The 20,012-nt window shown below is 35.1% G+C and overlaps 1 protein-coding gene across 2 annotated transcripts in view; it reads left to right on the top strand.

The window, feature by feature from the left end:
• Positions 1 to 20,012, top strand: part of LOC118184219 (adenylate cyclase type 8-like) — a 411,974-nt gene that overhangs the window by 353,440 nt on the left and 38,522 nt on the right. For both annotated transcript variants that reach the window (XM_085812799.1, XM_085812800.1), the window contains 2 exons: positions 2,105 to 2,262; positions 4,321 to 4,402. In XM_085812799.1, the coding sequence (XP_085668925.1) occupies positions 2,105 to 2,262; positions 4,321 to 4,402 (240 nt within the window). The remainder of the gene's footprint in view (positions 1 to 2,104; positions 2,263 to 4,320; positions 4,403 to 20,012) is intronic.

Raw genomic sequence — 20,012 nt, 5'->3', positions numbered from 1 at the left:
CTTATTATATACCTTTCGTTTGAGAATAAATCCAATATACTTATTTAGAAGTCAAATAACCAATATATTAATTTCTCACAAACAGGAGTATAATTCTTGAAGGATTTTAAATGTATTCCCTTGATAAGCAATATCGTCTTTGTCTATGTAGTAAATTTTAATTAGATCCGATGCTTCAATTTAGAATTCTGTCCAGACTCTACAAGCAGCTCTCGAATTCACATCTATCTCCCTTTGGGTGTAGTTATGACGAAATAGTCCATACGTATCGAATGAAAGTGTTTCCCTTGACGTCTGCTTTAAGGACTGCTTTGTCTAATGTGTTCCATAAGCATGGTCCAGTGCTGAAGTCTTGTGGGGCTTTCGGAAATATTATCGGGAGATACCAAAACTACCTCTTTTATACTAATATTTTAGATGGCTTTTAATAAAGTATTAAGTGGCTTCGACACTCTAATTTCTACAGTTTTCTCGAGATGAGTGAACCTTGAAACTGCATTTAATGAGATAACATGCGTCTCTCTAGATACGAGATAGTACAAATATTAGGTTATTTCCATTGCTTTCGTTGTCTTTTGTCATCTGTAAATTTCATGATTTACGCCTTTCTCTGGAATGAAAACATATTATGATTCATTAAAAATCTATTTATGAAAGGTATATTATGTGTTGGATGAATAACATCTCTTACATTTTGCTCTATCCGGATAACTGGATGAACTCTATGTTCTGAGCTGGATTCATCTTTGTTAAGTCTCTCTGAAAGAGAACAAAGTCCGCCTCGTTTGCAAAATGTCCATTTTTAAGCTATTTGTTTAAAAGTTTCAAAATATATTATCATAGTCACTCTTCAAGTAATTCTGCAGTAAATATCACGTATGAAATCTGTACAATTTTCTAGCTCAGGTTTTTTTTTTAACTTTTTTCAGTCGCGGCCCCAGGATCCCATAATATTTACAAAACTTTTGTGGGACCCCATAAGTATTGCTCAAATCCGACACACGCATGGCTGAAACTGTATATCTTGATCAGAGACCATACTTTGTTAACTAATATACTGCCTATGAATAGCCTTTATTAACATATCTTCAAATGATCACATGTAATTAATGCGGATATCTGTAGATTTGCAAAACATTTACTAGTTCATGTTGTGAAAAATAATAATAGGCAGATTATATGCTTTTTCAATTAAGAAATAAAAGTATGCTTAGCTTCTAATTAAATGAAAGTTATGCCTCTCGCAGCTCCTTCAAAATTTCGCCACGAGAACAAGAATCTTTATCATAAAAAGCTGTGCACCAGTGTAGTACTAAATGGTGCACATGAAGTATGTGCACCAATCAGTACACTAGTATTTCTGAAATTCGATTTTTCGAACAAAATTTACAAACATAAGAAGGACTATTTTGTATTTGTATTGAATATAATGAAAATATATTTTGACTAAACAGGCAATAAAGCTTGACCTGCGAAGTTGTCGTTTTGCTCCACATGAAATAAAAAGCTCAGTTTTAAAAAATAACTGTTTTGCTACACAACGCCTTTGACATACATTTCCAGTAAAATGGGGAACACTTGATATATGCTATATTGAAACCTTAATGAACTCATTGTGATTTAAGTGCCATCCAATAACTGCAAATGACTATGTAAGTGAAATGAAATTGTGATTGCTTTTGAAAATGAATGCTCTTCAAATGAAATTATAATTGCTGTTGTTATAACTGAAAAATAAAGATGCTTCATTCAAAAGTTAATTATGTAGGAAATAATGTTTATATTATAAAGCAAATAAAATATTTAAATTTTGTATTCCCTTACTTTAAAATGTTAGAATATTTTTTAATAAATTTAATTTCATTTTTATTATAACTGTCTTAAATTTAATTCTTCAATTTCATAATTGCTTGAAAATGAATGCTTTTGAAATTGAATTATAACTGCTACTATTGTAACTAAAAATTAAAGAAGCTTAATTCAAAAACTAATTACGTAGAAAATATTGTTTATATTATAAACTTTTTAAGTAAATAAAGTATTCAGATGTGTTTCCTTACTTGGGAAAGTTTCAAATATTTCCGAATTAATATCATTTTCCTAGTACTTTGTGCTGAGTTGGATTCTGACAATGGTGGCCTGCGTTTCTTTCTTAAAAGTTCATTATTTGCTGAAACTGGGTCTTTTGCTCCTCATGTTAGCCATTTACCTGCTTCTGATGCTACTTTTTTTCTCGGATTTATTTGATGGAACTTGTGCCAGGTAATTTGTTCATCACTATTATTAAATAATGAAGAATCTCTATATATGTATGCATATATGTATGTTCCTCGGTGGCACTTGGAGCCGCCAAAATTCAAACACCCGTAGTCTAAACCGCAATTCTAAATTTAACCTCTCTTTTTTTTTTTTTTTTTTTTTTTTTTTTAAATCTTTCGTGCAATCTTTCGGAAATTTTCATTCCCAAACTCGCCATTTAAAAGCAACTTGTCACTTGGAAAAAAGTAACATATTTATTTGTGTTTTGAATTAAATCAGAAAATCTGTACTCAAGAGAAATGTGTTGCCACTAGCCGAAATAAAATAATTTTATCTGCTTTATCATTCGAAGTAGTAGTAAGATATTTAATTTTTCTTTCGAATTTAATCCGTTTGATTTTGAATAACAAACCAAGCGAAACAGTAACAATTTTTACCGGTGAAAATACCCAAAATAAATTTTGATACCTTCATCATCCGGATACTTTTATCAGTTTATATCCCCAAATATAAAAAATATCAAAAATGGAAAAAGTATAGCAACACTTAATACAATGTAAATGTGAACATTATTCAGCTATCTGCGTCCAAGGCACACACGATTTTGTTTTTCTTTGCCTTGTTTAATATAAGTTTACTACCTGGATATGTGAAATAGCAGTGACTGGACTCTTTAAAACCATTCTATGTATTTTCTCTTTTAGAACAGCTACATTCTTCGGCTGGCCGCGCAAGCAGCTTATAGTTCACAAAATATTGTTGCGTTTTTCTTTTCTTCTGACACCAGTTGTTACGTTATTTTCTTTCTTCACGTTCGTACGGGTTCGTGTGGATTTGGAGTGAATAACGACGACACTTGATGAAGTATCGAAACAGACTTTATTGGCCAGTATTATCAGGACAGCTAGTGGCACTTTACAGTCGTCGATGAGCTACTATAAACACGCCGACACGATCAGCGACACAGCCTCCAGGTTATCAGGCCATCATGGTGGAGACAGCTTCACTGCAAAGCACCAAAGTACAGCTCCCGACTTTTCGGTGTAGTCGTTCCCGGAGCTCAACGCGCTCTCTCGACGATGCACTACGAGACTCTTTCGGTGCACTCGGCACTCGCTGCCCGGCTGTCAACTCGATCGACTCCGCACGGACTGACTAACTACCTCGCACTTTAGATGAGTCACACACACTAACTGACTGCGGACCAGCAGGGTTTATATAGCTTTCGGCTTGTGTTTAGCACATTCTGGGCTAAACCGGTAAGAATTCGTTCCAGAAGGTTCTCCATCCGTCCATAATATATCGCCAATTTTGTCGCCAAATGGGAGATTTCTTGCCAGATGTGGCAACCATGCTTTCCCTTGCCATTTTATGGCAACCCTAAAACTGCTTTGCGGGGAAGCCATCTTACCGCGCCTGTACATTTCGTAACAATATAAAGAATGAGCATAATTTATGCACGTATTTAAATACATGTGGATTCTTATTAATTCAAAATAATGAGGCCCAGGAAAATTGTTTGAATTATAGAAAGTACTGCAAAACATAAATTTTAAATAGTGAAAATTTTAGAATTTTTTTTTTTAATTAAAAAACTGAAATACAACTTAAAATACAAATATTCATAAATAACCCACATCGCTATTAAAGAAATTGATTAAAATTTCTTTATACCTATATATTTAGACAATTTGCCTAGTTTTCCCGACTAATGTAAATACTGTAGTTCTTCGCTCACTGACATTTTCATCAGAATGTGTATACAAACTCTCAGTTAGTTGTACGATTACCTTTTCAATCGGCAGTAAAAAAATTCGAAAAACATGACTCTTCTGGGGCATGCTCTTTCCCCGTTATACATCTTGCGGATAGCTTCAGCTGATTCTTCATGACTTAATTGTCAACAAACTCCAAAATCGTTATTAGGTTAAACATAGCCAGACGTAATATTTATATCGGAAAATAAAAATTTTGTTTTTATTTTCAATAATAAACAATAAACAATTTTGTTTCCTTCTTAATTTTGAGTATTTTTTATTGTTATTCTTTTGATGTTTGCAGCAAAACTTGCACGCCGCTAAAATGCAGAGCTCTTATCCTCCTTATCATATTTTGCTACATGGTCAGCTACCACTGCAGGCTGGTAAGTAAAACCCTCGATTTCACTTATTCTGTTATTTTCTAATTCGTATGATCAATATAAACAAATATGTAAAATAACTTCACTCACTGGCACAGAAAATGGGCTTATTTTAACTAATAATTTTCTTCTATTTTGATATAGTGCCTTAAAGAAACTAATCCGTTCTTGAATGTTCTTAGTTGTGAAAACGTTCTTTTTTTTTTTTTTTTTTTTTCATATAAAATTAATCACAGACAGATCTGAATGATATTTATAAATATCGCTGCCTGTTTTTTATCATTCTTGTAAATCTCCTGAATAACCAGAGTTAAAAAAAGAATTAAATCTTCATTATAACTTCATACGTAATACTTACTTCTTGCGTAGTTTTTAATAATAAATGAAGATTACAGCTAACGAAAAATGAGAAGTATCTTTAACTCACCTTGGCACAGGAATGATTTACTATATATTCCATTTCAAAGTTACAAATTTATTTGTAATCGAAAATTCTCTGCGTAGTTTATATAAATGGCTACGGGAATGTAAACTCATCTGAGCCATCTGAGCAAAGACTGAAAACGCAGTGTACCAGCATTCAAACTGACCTAAAGCGCTGAATTACCTAAGCTGACTAAACTAACCCTCATGCCTTCTTAAGCTTCTGTCACAAAACTTCTCTAAACTGAGGAAGAAAAATAGATCGCGGACCTGCAAGACTCGTTTAAAGATGTTTTAAGCTTACGAGAACTCATGTGTGGAATCTTCCCGGAAGTCCACAGCCAAACCTTGACAAATTTGGGCAATCTGAGGGCATTTAAGGGCATCGTAGACACTTAATATCTCTAGTTCTATTTGTACTCACAGAATCCACACTCTACAAAATAAATAATTTGAAGACATGAAAGTAAAATTACAAAGCTCAAAATAAAGTTTACAAGAAATATGCATAACATTATTGTAAACAAGTAATATTTAAAACAAATTCACAATATTACAAAAAAAAATTAAAACACGATACAGTAAGATAAAAACAAATAAACCAAATGTATATTTGCATAAATTTACTATAATATATTTTTATGTAAGTGATTAAATACATTTTACAAAAGCAATTTTGTTCCGAGAAGTGATCAAAGCATGTTGATTTTTGTAGCCAGTAACAGCCGAAAAGTGCTTTTTCATTCGTGACCGCGCCCACCAGCGGCCAAGCGGTAAAGTCGGTGAACACTGGTAGTTCGGTCTGAGGTTCGAATCCCGCGAGCGGGCTGGCTGTATGGGCGTTTTCGTGGTTTTCACCATGTGTAACGTGTATACAAGCCAGTTTCCCTTAGAAAATCCTCCACGAAGGCATTCCTCCCCTTAGGCAGATAGCCCTCGAGGATTTGCCGTAATTAAATAACCTAACCTAACCATTCGTGACCGCAGATAAATGATCTAACAATAAAGAGGTGTAAACTTTTATTTTTATTTCAACAAAATGGATTGGTTTGGTTTATTGGATTACGGCAAAGCACTCGAGGCTATCTGCCTTGAGGGAGGGATGCCTTCGTGGAGGACTTTTTAAGGGCAACTGGCTCGTATACACGTTACACATGGAAGAAAACCACGAAAACACCCATGCAGCCAGCCCGTTCGCGGGATTCGAACCTCGGACTGAACTACCAGTGTTCAGCGACGTTACCGCTCAGCCGCTGGTGAGCATTTCAACAAAATGATTATCCTTTTAACTAATCTTGTCACTATTTTTCATTAAAACGCTCAAGCAGAGTATTTCTCTAATAGGGGTCTTTGATAGCCGTGAAATGAACCCGTGTTTCCAGTGACATTGTTATTCACGCTATTTATGTACCTAACTCCTGACGAACGGTTGATCGAAACACAAAATGAGTACGGGGTGGATTTCTATGACTTTAAATGATATTTTTCTAACATAGATTTTGATATAACATTTTTTTCTTTCTTTGACCTACCCCTGCTATATAGGTTTTTAATTTGACAGGCTTTTTTTTTCCATGTGAAAAATATCTTTACCTAACATGTGTTTCTCAGCTGAATGCTTTCTATGCGGACGAATCCGTAAGCACAGAATCTCTGCTATTGTAGAAGAAATGGACTAGCATATAAGTGTATCGTTAGATATGAAATATTAGTTATTGATCCACCAAAAGAACTTCAGGCTTAATGATACTGCTCAGAGGCACACCTAGTCAAACCAGAAATTAATTTGCTTTTAACGTTCGCATCTTTGCCGGGTCACCGTGTCTCTCCACCGCAAAAATCTTTGAAAATCATTTCGGCGATTAAATTGTAACTTGCAAAAGCAAGAAGATCAGAAATTGACAGTTAGACTGTTATCTAATCTACGGTATTTTGCGTTCTCCGAAAGCGATCATACGCGCAGAATGTAAACCTCGAAGTATGACCCTTTTGCTAATGATTCTAAAGTCTGCCTGCGTGTGACATTACAAAGTACAATATATTATCTTGCTACTCTGACTTGTCTTCGATTGGATTTGGAATTCTAATCGCTCTTCAGCATTTTATTGCTTAGGTAGCTTTTCTATATGTTCCTTAAAAATTACCCTGGTTGATATTCTTACCAATAACGAGGTTTGCTAGCATAGTGGTTACTTTAGAATCGGCCATGGTAATTACAACGTTTGCTGCGGAAGTTAGTCGAGACCTTAACCTTTTTTTCCACTTTAATTTCCGTTTAGCTTGTTTCGATTCTGGTTTAAATCAAAATTACTCAATAGAGTGCTGAATTGCTCTGGAAATAGAAAATAATTTCAAGACATCATTATCTACTAATTTTCCAAAGAAAAAGACTGATAAAAAATTTTGTTCTTTTGATTGCATAGGAATATTTTCAAGTTTATATATGCAGTAAAATCTGAGGAAACAAAGCAAAAGGAGATAACTGAGAAAATTAAACTTTTATAAAATTATAAATGCTGTTAAAAATTTAATTGGTTGTTTTATAAATTAAATTTTAAAAAAATTAAATAGTGTAATCCAGAAACTATCGATTACTGTCTAAGTGCGTTTACCATTAAAATTTCATTGAAATGTGTGTGTGTGATTATGGCAAAGCCTCGAGGGCTATCTGCCTAAGAGGAGGGATGCCTTCGTGGAGGACTTTCTAAGGGAAACTGGCTCGTATACACGTTACACATGGGGAAAACCACGAAAACGCCCATGCAGCCAGCCCGTTCGCGGGATTCGAACCTCGGACCGAACTACCAGTGTTCAGCGACTTTACCGCTCGGCCGCTGGTGGGCCTTCATTGAAATAATCACACAATTATTTCATAATTCTTCTTAAATAAAAAATAATAATTACTATTGGCATTTCATGAAGTATAATCTTTAATGTTGAAAACTATTAGAACTCAAAAAAATTTAAACACTGCACAGTTTGTTTCTGCGTTTCTTTTTTGCATGTAATGTGGTCTAAACTGAAAAATATCAAAATATTACAAAATTGCATTACCGTTCGAGCACGTTTTAAAGAAATAGGGACAAAAATGTGTACAGAGACTTGAAATCTATATGTCACTGAATCGTCATAATTATTCGATTTTTATTTTCAAGGAAGATCATAACACACGCTGAAATTAAAATTATAATTTATTTTACCATTCCGCTCTTAGAAACCTATTTGATTTATAATACGCAAGACATAGAAATAGTAGTTGTAGCAAAATGCTGCTAGGAAGTTCAAATAAAATTATTTTTAATGATTAATTTACGCTAATGAACGATGCCCTTTGAAACATCGAAAATAAATTAAAATCGTATGTATCTTGATGCTAACATCTATTTTTAATGGAAACTATTTTATTACAAACTGAAAACAATAAGAGTTGCTAATCGAGGTTAAAAAAGCGTTTAAGAATTTTAAAAAATCATAAATTATAATTCTTTGGAAACCGACTTTATTTCTAAATGTCATAACTTTGTCTGTCATATAAGTTAATGACAAGCTAAAGAAAACCATCTTTTAAGATCTGAAGTAGCTCAGAAAATTGTTTTTTAAAATAATTATTAATTCACCCTTCCCTTTATCTCTCTGCTGAATTTCATAAGAAATATATATAATATGTGTAAACAAATATGTCTTAACCTTTAAAATAATGTGTACTTAGCTATTTTTTGCTTTATAAGACACTTTACAGACTTTTTTTTAAAAAACTTTATTAACAACTACAGTGGCCGACTTCTGTACTTTCTGCACATATGAGGACTAATTTAATGCGAGTTTGGTACCGTTAGCCTGCACTTTGTATTTTCATTATTCTAAATGATTTAAGATTGGATCATAAGTGTCTGATCCTGTCAGCTTTCACTTTTAAATATAGCTTCATCTAATATAAGGACAGAAATTACGATTACGATATCGGCATATAATCGCCAAAATGTGTAAGCTCGCAAAGTAAACAAACTTTAGCTAGATGAAAAAGGCTCTTAGAACTACAATTTCAAGTGGGAGGTGAAGAAATAAATATTGTGTGATGATGATGATGATACGTTAGGACAAATCTGAAGATGGGATCTGATTAGTTTTGTCGCATTTTCTGTTATATAAGCCTTTTTGCCAAGTTCAAATAACTATTTCAGGAAAAATTTTAATAAAATGGGAGTTACCTCCATATCTTTACGAGGAGTTTGGTAGCATTCTGAATTTTTTAATTTGTTTATAATCTCTGAATGTGTGTTCTGAATCACTGAATTATTGTTATCACTGAAATAATTAAGTATTTTAGTGATATTTGCATAAGTACAGTAATCTTTATTTTCTTGTTATTAAATTTTCCTACCTAAATCAAAAAAATAACTAATTTGATAATTGTAAAATATAATTCTAAATTAGGATAAGAAATTCTGCTATGAACTGTTTATTTATCTTTGTATAACCCTGCTTAAAATTTAAAAATTATATAATACCTTCTAATCCCTATGAACAAATACAGGGTGCGGCAGCGTTCATATAGCAGGATATTAAAAACAACACCATAAGGCAGTAACTGTAATGTATTTATTACCTCTTATGTCAATGAATAGTTAAAGGTATACCACTGACTAATGTTTAAGTCATTGTCCACTGCGTGGATTACTTTTTGAACAGGATGCCTATCAAATGATGGAAACATTCAAAATCACAACACATTCATCTAGGCGGCGTTGGAAGCTTGCCATAACTCGTCGTAACGTATTCCCCGGGGCATTGCCGACGGCAGTTCCGATGCGATCTTTCAACTCAGGAATGATGGCACAACGTGTTCGGAAAACTTCTTGCTTCAGATGGCCCCAAATGAAAAAGGTCTGCACATGAAAGATCAAGTGAGCGAAGCGGCCAGGAAATGTCATCAAAACGGGAATTTACTCTACCTGGAAATGTCTGTCGCAATGGTCCCTCCATCTGGAACTTTCCCCATGACGTCCCAAGTTGAAATGTTGCCGAAATAGACGCTGGGTAGCAATAACAGAGTAGTTATTATTCTTGAAATAACTTTCATCAGCAAAGGCACGATGCTGTGCACTCCACGGATCCATATCACTGTCACACTCGAAATGGCAGCTCATTAGTACACGAATGCGGCACTAGCTGGCGCGCATTCCTGCAGTACGTCATTGTATTACGCAAGTCAAATTACGCTATAAACGCTTCCGCACCCTGTATGTGGGTAAAATTTCTTTAATTTATTTGAGTCGATTAAATTTATAAGGATTTTCTGTATTGATTCTAACTGAAAAAAAGAGAATTTCAGTTAGTAATGAGATAAGATGGATCATAAAGCACATCACTAACCTCATGTTGCAGAATTTTACTTGTCTAGAAGTTCAACTCAGTGTCCTTCACACCCTGCCAGACTGACAAGCGAGTAATCACTTCAGTCTGAATTAAAATGGCAGAGTCTTATAAAGGTTTGTAGGGTTTATATTTATTTTAACTAACATTTATTTTAAGCTATCTTTCCTGTCAAGCCTTTACTTTCCCCTAGAATTCCCAATGCCAGAGTATGTAAATTGTAGTAGAACGCGCAGTATATTCAAATTTTAGCAGAAGTAAGTTGAGTTTAAATAGAAGGTAAACGAGATTGCGCTTCGGCCTGTGTGCCTATTTCGGCATTTCGTTGAATCTTCAACTGCTTAATCAGTAAGCTTGCTGAATCTCAGCTGTATCTTAGAACGCGGTTAAGTTAGTTACGATTTTAGAGCCTCGTAGGTAGTGATCTCGTTATTTATTCATCCTGTATGTTGCAACTCGCAGGGCTACAACGTGCAGGTTACAAATTAAATAATCACAGCAGGGATTATTAATATAAAGATTTAATATGGATATCTCACACAAGCTAAAAACGTTACATTACTCTAAGAACTGCATACATAAGTGATTGAAAAGGGAATTTCCCCGCTTAGTTCGCAGTTAAAGGGAAAATAAGAATAATAAAAAATAGTTCAAACAGATGCGGCTCTCCTTCTGTTGACCTTCGCCGAACCGTTATATAATCGTCTGTCTGCAGCGGCCGTCTCCAACATTCTCCCCCTCTTTGAGTAGACTTCAGGTTGGCTCAAAGACATACAGTACCTGGTCGAAATGATCCAATTTCTGAGGCACCTTGATCACACGTCCAAATCTTGACACTTTAGCACCTTGCAGGATGTTACTAGAGTCATTAGAATATGAATGCTCATCACTAGAAATAGAAGAAATAGGATTAGTAAAAGCGTTATCGTGTATGGGATCAGTGGGTGTGTCCGTTAACTGCACTTCCAATGGAAATACTCGCTGAATGGGACGAAGCAGCGTACCAGCTTGAGTTTTCAGTTCTACAGTTCTCACCTTGCCATCTTTCCCAGGAATTAGTCGAATGACCTTAGCTAAAGGCCAATGCATCCGTTTTTTGATGTCATCTCCTATTAGGACAATTTCACCCAACCGTAGCTCTGACGACGGATCCTTCTTATTTTGAACCAGAAGGCCTAAATATTCTTTCCTAAATCTATGCTTTAAATCATTAAGTAGTTTTTGGCGATGTCTAGCCCTTTTTCGAAGACCTTTCAAATCGCAGAAATCAACATCAGGAACAACACCTAAGCTACGATTCTCGATGAGAAACATGGCTGGGGAAAGTGGGATTAAATCACCCGGATTTTCCGACAGATAGGTAAGAGGTCTAGAGTTAATTATTGACTCGCAATCGCACAATACTGTGTACAACTCCTCGGTTGTAAGAACCGCGTTACCGAGTGTCCTTATCAACAGTTCCTTTACTACACGAACTAACCTCTCCCACCAGCCTACTGAAAGCATATCTGCCGGGTTTAAATCACCTGGAAGATGGCGCCAACACTGAGAAGGAATCAGACTGTTTATCTCTTTTATCCTATTCGCAACGAAAACTGACCAATCACCACGGTTCTTAATCCACCAGAGTCCTACCATTCACTCCATGCAATAATTTTCAAATCAGGCAAGTCTAAGGCGGCGTATACTGAGTGAACCAGCCTCGCGCCAATGCAACAGGCCATCAATTCTAACCGAGGTATTGTTAGGGATTTTAACGGCGCTACCCTAGATTTGGCTCTGATCAATCGAATTTTGACTCCCACGGGCGTTACAGTTCTAATGTAGACACATGCACCATAGGAGCTCTTACATGCATCAACGAATAGATGCAGCTCTGAATTCTCATTTATCTCTACATATCGTGGAATACTGATTTTCTCAAGATATTTAATTTCATCCTGACACTTCTGAAAAGTTTTCTGAATGTTTTCTGGCAAGGGGTCATCCCATTTTAATTTCATAGTCCAAGCCTCCTGTAATAGTAACTTAGGTAACAAGGTAGTTGGACTCAAAAAACCCTGCGGATCAAAAATTTTATGTACCATAGCCAAAATATTACGTTTACTTATCTCATTATCCATTGAATAATTAAGATTACATTTTAATGTATCGTTATCCAAATCCCATAAGATTCCAAGAAGACAAGTTATACCTGAACTACGGGAAATACAATGACCTGGAACATTACTTTCCCAACCCCGTAGGTTAAAACATCCCAGAGCCATTACTTCTGTAGCCTTAACTATAAAATTTTCTTGCTGTTTGATATCCTGAACCCCAGTGACACAATTGTCAACATAAAACGAATGCTTTAATTTTTGGATCACCTCGTCAAACTCGGCAGGGGAATTATCCAAGAGATGCTCTATCGATGCAGAGAGTTGGAACGGAGATGAACAAACGCCGAACACCACTCTGCAGTGTCTGTAAATCATAGGTTCTTCAAGAGTTGGAAGAAAAAACCTCAAATAATCTCTATGTTCTGGGATAATACTCAGCTTGTAAGGATATTAAGTTTTACTAACGTTTATTTTATTTTAAATCTTTACTATCACTTCTTATTTTCTACTTCCGGCCAGAATTATAAGCGTTAAAGTTTTTATGCAAAGTTTGTCTGGCGAACGCCAAGTATTTAAGTTGTGGCTTTTTGCCAAGCGAGAGAGAGGAAGCAGTTAGTCGAAGCAGGCCGCTTACCTTAGAAGTTTTACGCAGTTGCTGGTTGCCTTCCAGGCCAGAGGTTTTAATCCTCTTGATAAATTTTAAACGTATTGTAGTGTTCACAGTTCTCTGTACTACATACGGCTTCCTGTTAATATAAGGCCAATCTTCCACGTTTATTATTTTAAAGTTAAATTAGAGTTTAGTTCTATTTTTATATTTTTACGTTAGACCCCAAGTAGCGGGTCTGTGTATTCCGAAGTACGGAAGTTATTGTAAATAGAGAAAAATAAAGGGTTTTGTATACCCTTCTTGTGTATCCTGTTTACTTCCCATAGTTTTGAACATAGCTTTAGTAAGCTCTCTGTTCCGAGTCAGGTCCTTGCATGTTCCCGAAGAAGGTTAGAAGGAACATTGAACCTAATAAGCTGAAGAAAGACTTTTTCTATGTCCGATGATAAACCAACGGAATACTATCTAAACCTGTCAATTATATCAGGTATGAGTTCAATTAAGTTCGGCCCTCTATTTAAACAATCATTAAGGGACGGCTGATTTCTCTCTCGGGCTGAAGCGTCGAACACCGGCCTTATCTTCATTGTCTGGCTAGTATGCTTTATAACAGGTCTGTGGAGCAAATAATAACTCAAATTATCAATTTCAGTTTCAGGAACCTTTTCTATTACTTTAAGGTCTTCCCATTCCTTAAAAACTACCCTATAGTCATCTAACTGATTTTCCTCATTAATTCAGTGACACATTCTTTGATGCCTTTTAAAAGTCATATACTTATTGTTCGGTAACAGAATTTCAGATTTAAAGGGTAGTGGCCGAATTCATATCGGCCATCAGGAAGAACATTTAAATTCTCTTTAAATTGCTTAACGGTGTCAGAGTGAGCAAGTTTACGTTTAACATCTTCAGTTGGATCTGTTATGCCAATGGCATCTAAATTCGAGAATTCGGTTACGCTAAGATTACCACAATGCAACGAAACTACATTATTGCACAAATTATTTTGTAGTAATGCTGGAATAGTAGCTGAAGTAGGTTCTTTAGGTAAGCTGTTTACTTTACCAATCACAGTGTATCCGAATTTAGTCCCAACTACAGTTATACCAGAGTTCAGTTTCAGAGAACTGCCAGTAATAATGTCTCCAATGGCATCTGCTCCTAAAAGCAATTCAATGTCATATTCTTTAGCTTGCAAATCAGACAAGGTAATATTTCTTTCTTTTAATTCTTTTAGGGTATTGGGATCAACTACTTTTGGAACACATCCACATATTTTGTTTTGAGAAAGCACTTCAAAGTTATGGTCATAAGTGCCCTCAAAATTTCTTAAATTAACATCAAACACTAAATGGGAATGAGGACTTGTCTCTCCCCCCCCCCAAACAAACCGTGTATAATGGTTTGTTTCGATTTAGGACGCAGTTGCAAAAACGCAATAACCCTTTCTGAAAGATAAGATTTCTGAGAACTGTCCAATATCGCACGAACTGTAAGTTATCAACCCTCAAAAACTATTTTTAAAACAAGTGTTTGCAAATACACATTTTCATTAACAGTTGACTGATTAGACAACACATTACTGGAAATTAACAGTACTGTCAGTTTCATTTGGTTTTACAGGTTCCCCATTTGAGCACATAATGGTATAGTGAAATTTATCGCATGTTACACATTTTACTTTATTTTTGCATGCCCGTGAACTATGTCCAACTGGTAGGCAGCGAAAACAGGCTCGCTTTTGCACCAAAAGTTTTCGTTTATCGTCCAAAGACATTTTGCGAGCAGAAAAACATTCGGCAGAATTGTGGGATTTCTCACAAAAAATACGACGTAAATTTCGCCTACCTTTATTGTCTTGAACATTTACCAAGGCAGCAGCTGTAGAGCAACCCGGATCATCACAATGGGGACGCGAATGTGCAGAACGTGAAGCTCCCAACCCGGTACGAGCGAGCTTGATCATTTCCTCACTTTGCACTTCATTTCGAAGAAAGCACAAAAGTTTATCCAACGAACGCGCACGACGCAGTATCTTCCATTGAGCGGCTTCTTTCCCACGCACGAAGAACAGTCTCTGGTAAACAGGACTCAACAAGTGGCTCTAAAAATTCTGCAAATTTTTCTTTAGTTCTACCGAGGCTGTCCAGTGCCATAAGCTTGCTCTCAAGTAAATCATAAAGTTCAGCTAAATCTACTTTAATCCTACCAGTAGCATATTTCATTACTATGGAAAGCAGATCCCGTACATAAATCTGAACCAAAAGTTCATCTCTCCCAAAGCGTTCTTTAAGTTGTGCGATCACCTTTGAATAGTTTTCTTTAGTTGGCGGAAAACTGGTTACGAGTCTTGACGCTTTAGAATCTGCTACCACACATTGTAAGAGATATTGAAATTTATCTTCATCGACAATGGAGAGGTCGTTGTGAATTTTCTCAAACTTGTACCAAAAAGCAAGAAAGTCTTTCGGTTCTCCACTAAATTTTCGCAATTCAAGTTTCGGAAGCTTGAATTTCCTTTTTTGCTCGGTTGTTGTTCCTTCTGTAACCGAATTTGCCTTCTTTGCATTTTCTAACAGCGAACAGATCAAGCAGAACTTGTCACGGTATTCTTCTGCTTTCAAAAAATCTTCAGAATATTCATCTTGAAGGGCATCATCACTCAGCAACAAATTCGAAACTTCTTCTTGAGTTGTTTCCAAACGTGAGAATTTGTCTTGAATCTGCCGAAACAACGTACTGACTTCGTCACTTATTAAACTTTTGTTTTCGATCTTCTGAGCTATATCGTTGCAGCATACCGTAAAAGCTCAGCGACTTTCGTTTTGCTTTCAAGACTTTTATATCCATATTTTATCAAAAATATAAAGTAGCGGACGCCAAATTTACTATGTTGCAACTCACAGGGCTACAACGTGCAGGTTACAAATTAAATAATCACAGCAGGGATTATTAATATAAAGATTTAATATGGATATCTCACACAAGCTAAAAACGTTACATTACTCTAAGAACTGCATACATAACTGATTGAAAAGGGAATTTCCCCGTTTAGTTCGCAGTTAAAGGAAAAATAAGAATAATAAAAAATAGTCCAATCAGATGCGGCGCTCCTTCTGTTGACCTTCGCCGAACCGTTATGTAATCGTCTGTCTGCAGTGGCCGTCTCCAACACTGTCATTTAATTTTTAGTTTCACGTTTCTGTTTTACTAAACCGCCGGGTCGGCGTAGTTTGTGAGCGTCAAGTGAACGCAGCTGTTATTTCTAAAGTAGAATAAAAAGGGATTTAAACCCTTCTTACGAGTTTGTGTAATTTACTGTTCATAGCAGTCACTACCACTGTTGCTGACCTGACAAGTTGGGGCCTCGCAACACTATAGGTTAAAAAACACTTTTATTTAACTTTTGAAATTAACACAACGCATAGCCGCAGACGAAATTCCGTCACTTACGAGTATTTAGAAAAACATAAAACTGAAAATTTAAATTCAAGTAACGTAGTCTAAGACTACACACAAATAGACTATTTAAGATGGCTCAATTAATTAACGACGCTCTTTTAAAATCGACTAGCAAAATTGAAGCCTTAATAAACTTTCTTAGAGCTGGCGGTTGTATGTTAACTCCAAGCGAATCTGCCAGAAACTTAAATACTTTAACTCGGCTTAACTAATCTGCATTGTAGTGAGTACTACGAAAAAAGAAGTTGCAGTAAAATTTCAAATCATAAAAAGTGGTTTATGAGCATAAATACTGCAATGTGTTCTTTTTCAAAAATTCATCAAACAGAAGATGTGAATGATTTAGTGACAAGTCACTGAGTTCCTGTCCTTTTTGCGAGGCTGGTTAATCGGCCAGAATATCCTCATTACTAAGGCTTTTATTTGTGGATGCTAAAAAAGGTGCTAAACGGCATAAACATCTGTGCTTTCGTGTCTTCTTTAATTGTTGGCCTCGAACCTCTTCAGCCCGCTATCAAATCTGTTGTATTTCTCTGACTAATATTAAGATAGTTTATGAAACAAGAAATTTTTTTAACCAGCTTTAATCAAATGCTGATTATCATTTGTAAATTAATCGTCATAAAATTGTGAGTTATTTTATATTGAAATATTTTATCCTTTCCCACTAATAGAAAACCGAATATTACTCACGAAGTAATTAAATTGAATACTTAGATGAGCAAATTACGTATACAAGTTTAGTTCAAAATATTGAGGCTGAAATCCATTTTTACGGACATGTTTTATTAAATAAAAAAAGAAGTTGTTAATTAACCAATCTTCATTTTTTTCTTTTAGCTGTAACTTACGTGTATTAAGTAATTAACTATCCATGCATCTTCAGAATATAGTTGTTTGAAAAGAAATCACATAAGTGTGTGTACATATCTGCATAGCAATTTTAAGTTACTTATCCTGGTTTACTGAAATAGAAGTAGTTAATTACATGTTTAGAACACTTTCTTTGTTCTGCTGGCTTTGTAAAAAATAATAGTTAAAAATACTTTTATTGCAAGTGCATTATTTAAAAATGGCCTGCTCATACTTCCAAAGAAAAGCATTGTTATTGAAAATAAGAAAGCTAAGAGTTTTTATAGTCTTGACATATCACTATGCTCTGTAACCGTTTTGAACCGCCAGTAATTTTACGAAAGCGATAAACTTCGATGAATAATTCATTCTAAGTTCCATATAAGAAATTGGCAGTTATATCGCACACCCCTTGACAAGGAAAGATAAATGTCCGATATGACAGAAGTGCTTTCTGTCGTGTGCTTAGATGGGAGACTCGAAGTCTGACAGGTAGAAAACATTTGTAGTACATTGAAGGAGTAGAGGCTATTTATTAGATGTAGGAAGTTACTAAACAAAGTTGTCTGTTAGTTACCATAGAATTGTCATAAAGTTAAGATTTATCAGCTTATTATTTTCAGTTTTTCTTATTTTATAAATTAATCAATAAGTGTGTTATAGTTCAGAAAAACATCAAATGTTTCTTCCTGGGATGTTACGCGGACGACACGGCCTTGGCCGTTAAGTCCGCAAATGCAAATTTTTCTATTCGTAAGCTGCAGAACATCATGCCTAGCATTGAGAACTGGTGCACAAATTGGAGAATATCCATAAACGCCCAAAAATGTAACTTGCTCATAGTGTGACGAAAACACAACAAGACGCCTGTGCAGGAGAACATTAAATTATTTAATGAAGTAGTCCCAAAAGTAAAAGTTCGAAAAGCCACCTATCTTGGTATAGTAATTAATGAACAACTTACCTGGAAGGACCACATCACACATGTTCACAAAAAGGCGTTCCATGTTATTAATAGCTTAAAGCCCCTTCTAGGGAAATTTTCAAGTCTTGACCTAAGAAGAAAGCGTTTAATTTACCTCACTACTATTAGGCCAGTTATCGCATATGCATCGCCTGCTTGGTCGACGATGCGTAAAAAATGATATTAAAAGGATGCAACTAATACAGAATAGAGTGCTTCGTACTATTACTAACGCGCATATATATGTTAGTAACTTAACTCTTCACCATGACTTGCGGCTGGATGTTGTTTTAAGGAGCACATACGCAAACTTAATAGGCACTTTTATGATAAGTCACTTAAGTATGATCACATGAATATTTTCCAGACTTTCAACTACGTCATATTAATGGAGGATAAAGACCTACGTCCATTCGCGTCTCACCTCTGTAACTCAAACTTCCCCACTTGATAAATTTCGTATATAGTTGTAGATAGTTTGTATTGCATTATATGACAACGTTTCCACCTCTGTCCATGATCCTTGGCTCTCCTGATTGAATGATGCCGGTCCCCTCTTTTTGCCACTTCTTATTTACTGTATTTACGTGATGACTGATCGTGATGTCGCCATTGTGGCTAGTTTGATAGAGCCGTATACGCAGTTCACAGGACTGCATTGCCGGCAATAACCTGCCAGTCAGTCACATTACTTCGTTTGTGGTTTTGAAAGTGCTAAAAAGCGAAAAAGCATAGTGTCTCAATTTTACGTTTATTTTACCTCATATTTAGGGAAATGCCACCGACAGATGTAAGACATGTCTTTCCCACACTAAGAAATCATATGATTCAGATGGGATTCACTTGCTAACTGATGCATGCCTTCATGGATTAACAGACGGTGCATATCACATTGAAATAATTATACGTAACCCAGTATTACAAAAGGTTTGGTTTCGAGTTAATTGACATAATTAATTCATTTTGTTTTTATACTAGAACATTTTAGTCTGCCAACTATGTAACTGAGCATCGATTGTTATTATTTAGTCGATTAGGGAAAGCAAGGTAGGCAATCTGCATAAGAGAAGAAATGTTTTGCAGAAAACTTTTACGGTAAACTGGCTTACAGTTACGTACTAGATATCACAGAGAGACTATTGAACACATTTAATAATAACTACAGAAGTGGAATTAAAATTCAAACATTTTTCTTTTTAAATGTTAATTTATAATTTAAAATATCAAATACTTAAAAAGTACATAATACAAAATATTAAATTTCTGTTAGCTTATATAAATTTGTAAGAGTAAATATTTGTGAGACGATATATTTAAAATATTACAAAGAAACTTAATTTTCAAACATATATTTTGACGTTTATTTGCTTTATGATATCATTTATATCGCTGAATTTAAAAGTGCTTTCTACTTCTTTTGAGCTTCTCGATGAAAGCATTATAGCTACATTTATGATATTGTTTGAATTAGGAGAGATAACATTCTAGAAATTACTTACGAAAAGAAAATATTAACACAATATCTTAGTAAATCAGGTAAATAAGAAGAGATCCATTACTACTGAAATGTTGTTCTTAGACTGTCTGAAAGTTTTGGCCGGAAAGTTTATTAACATCGTATTGCATTTAGCGCTATTTGGAGGAACATAACCTAATTGACGAATGAAGGAAGTATTCTCCAGAGTCTTCAACGATTTAACGACGCTTCTTCGGATGACTGATTAAAATAAAATACTGCCATTACGTTTATACTTAAAATCTATTAATTAAACCTTCTGAGATTTTAAAGTTTGAAAGCAAATTGAATATTTTGGGAATGCGATCAGA

This window comes from Stegodyphus dumicola, chromosome 3 (genome assembly GCF_044657685.1).
Source record: "Stegodyphus dumicola isolate Sdum_Otavi_A_Nest chromosome 3, ASM4465768v1".
NCBI lineage: Eukaryota > Metazoa > Arthropoda > Arachnida > Araneae > Eresidae > Stegodyphus > Stegodyphus dumicola.
Note: the sequence above shows the minus strand (reverse complement) of the source record. Positions and strands in the feature narration are given on the sequence as shown.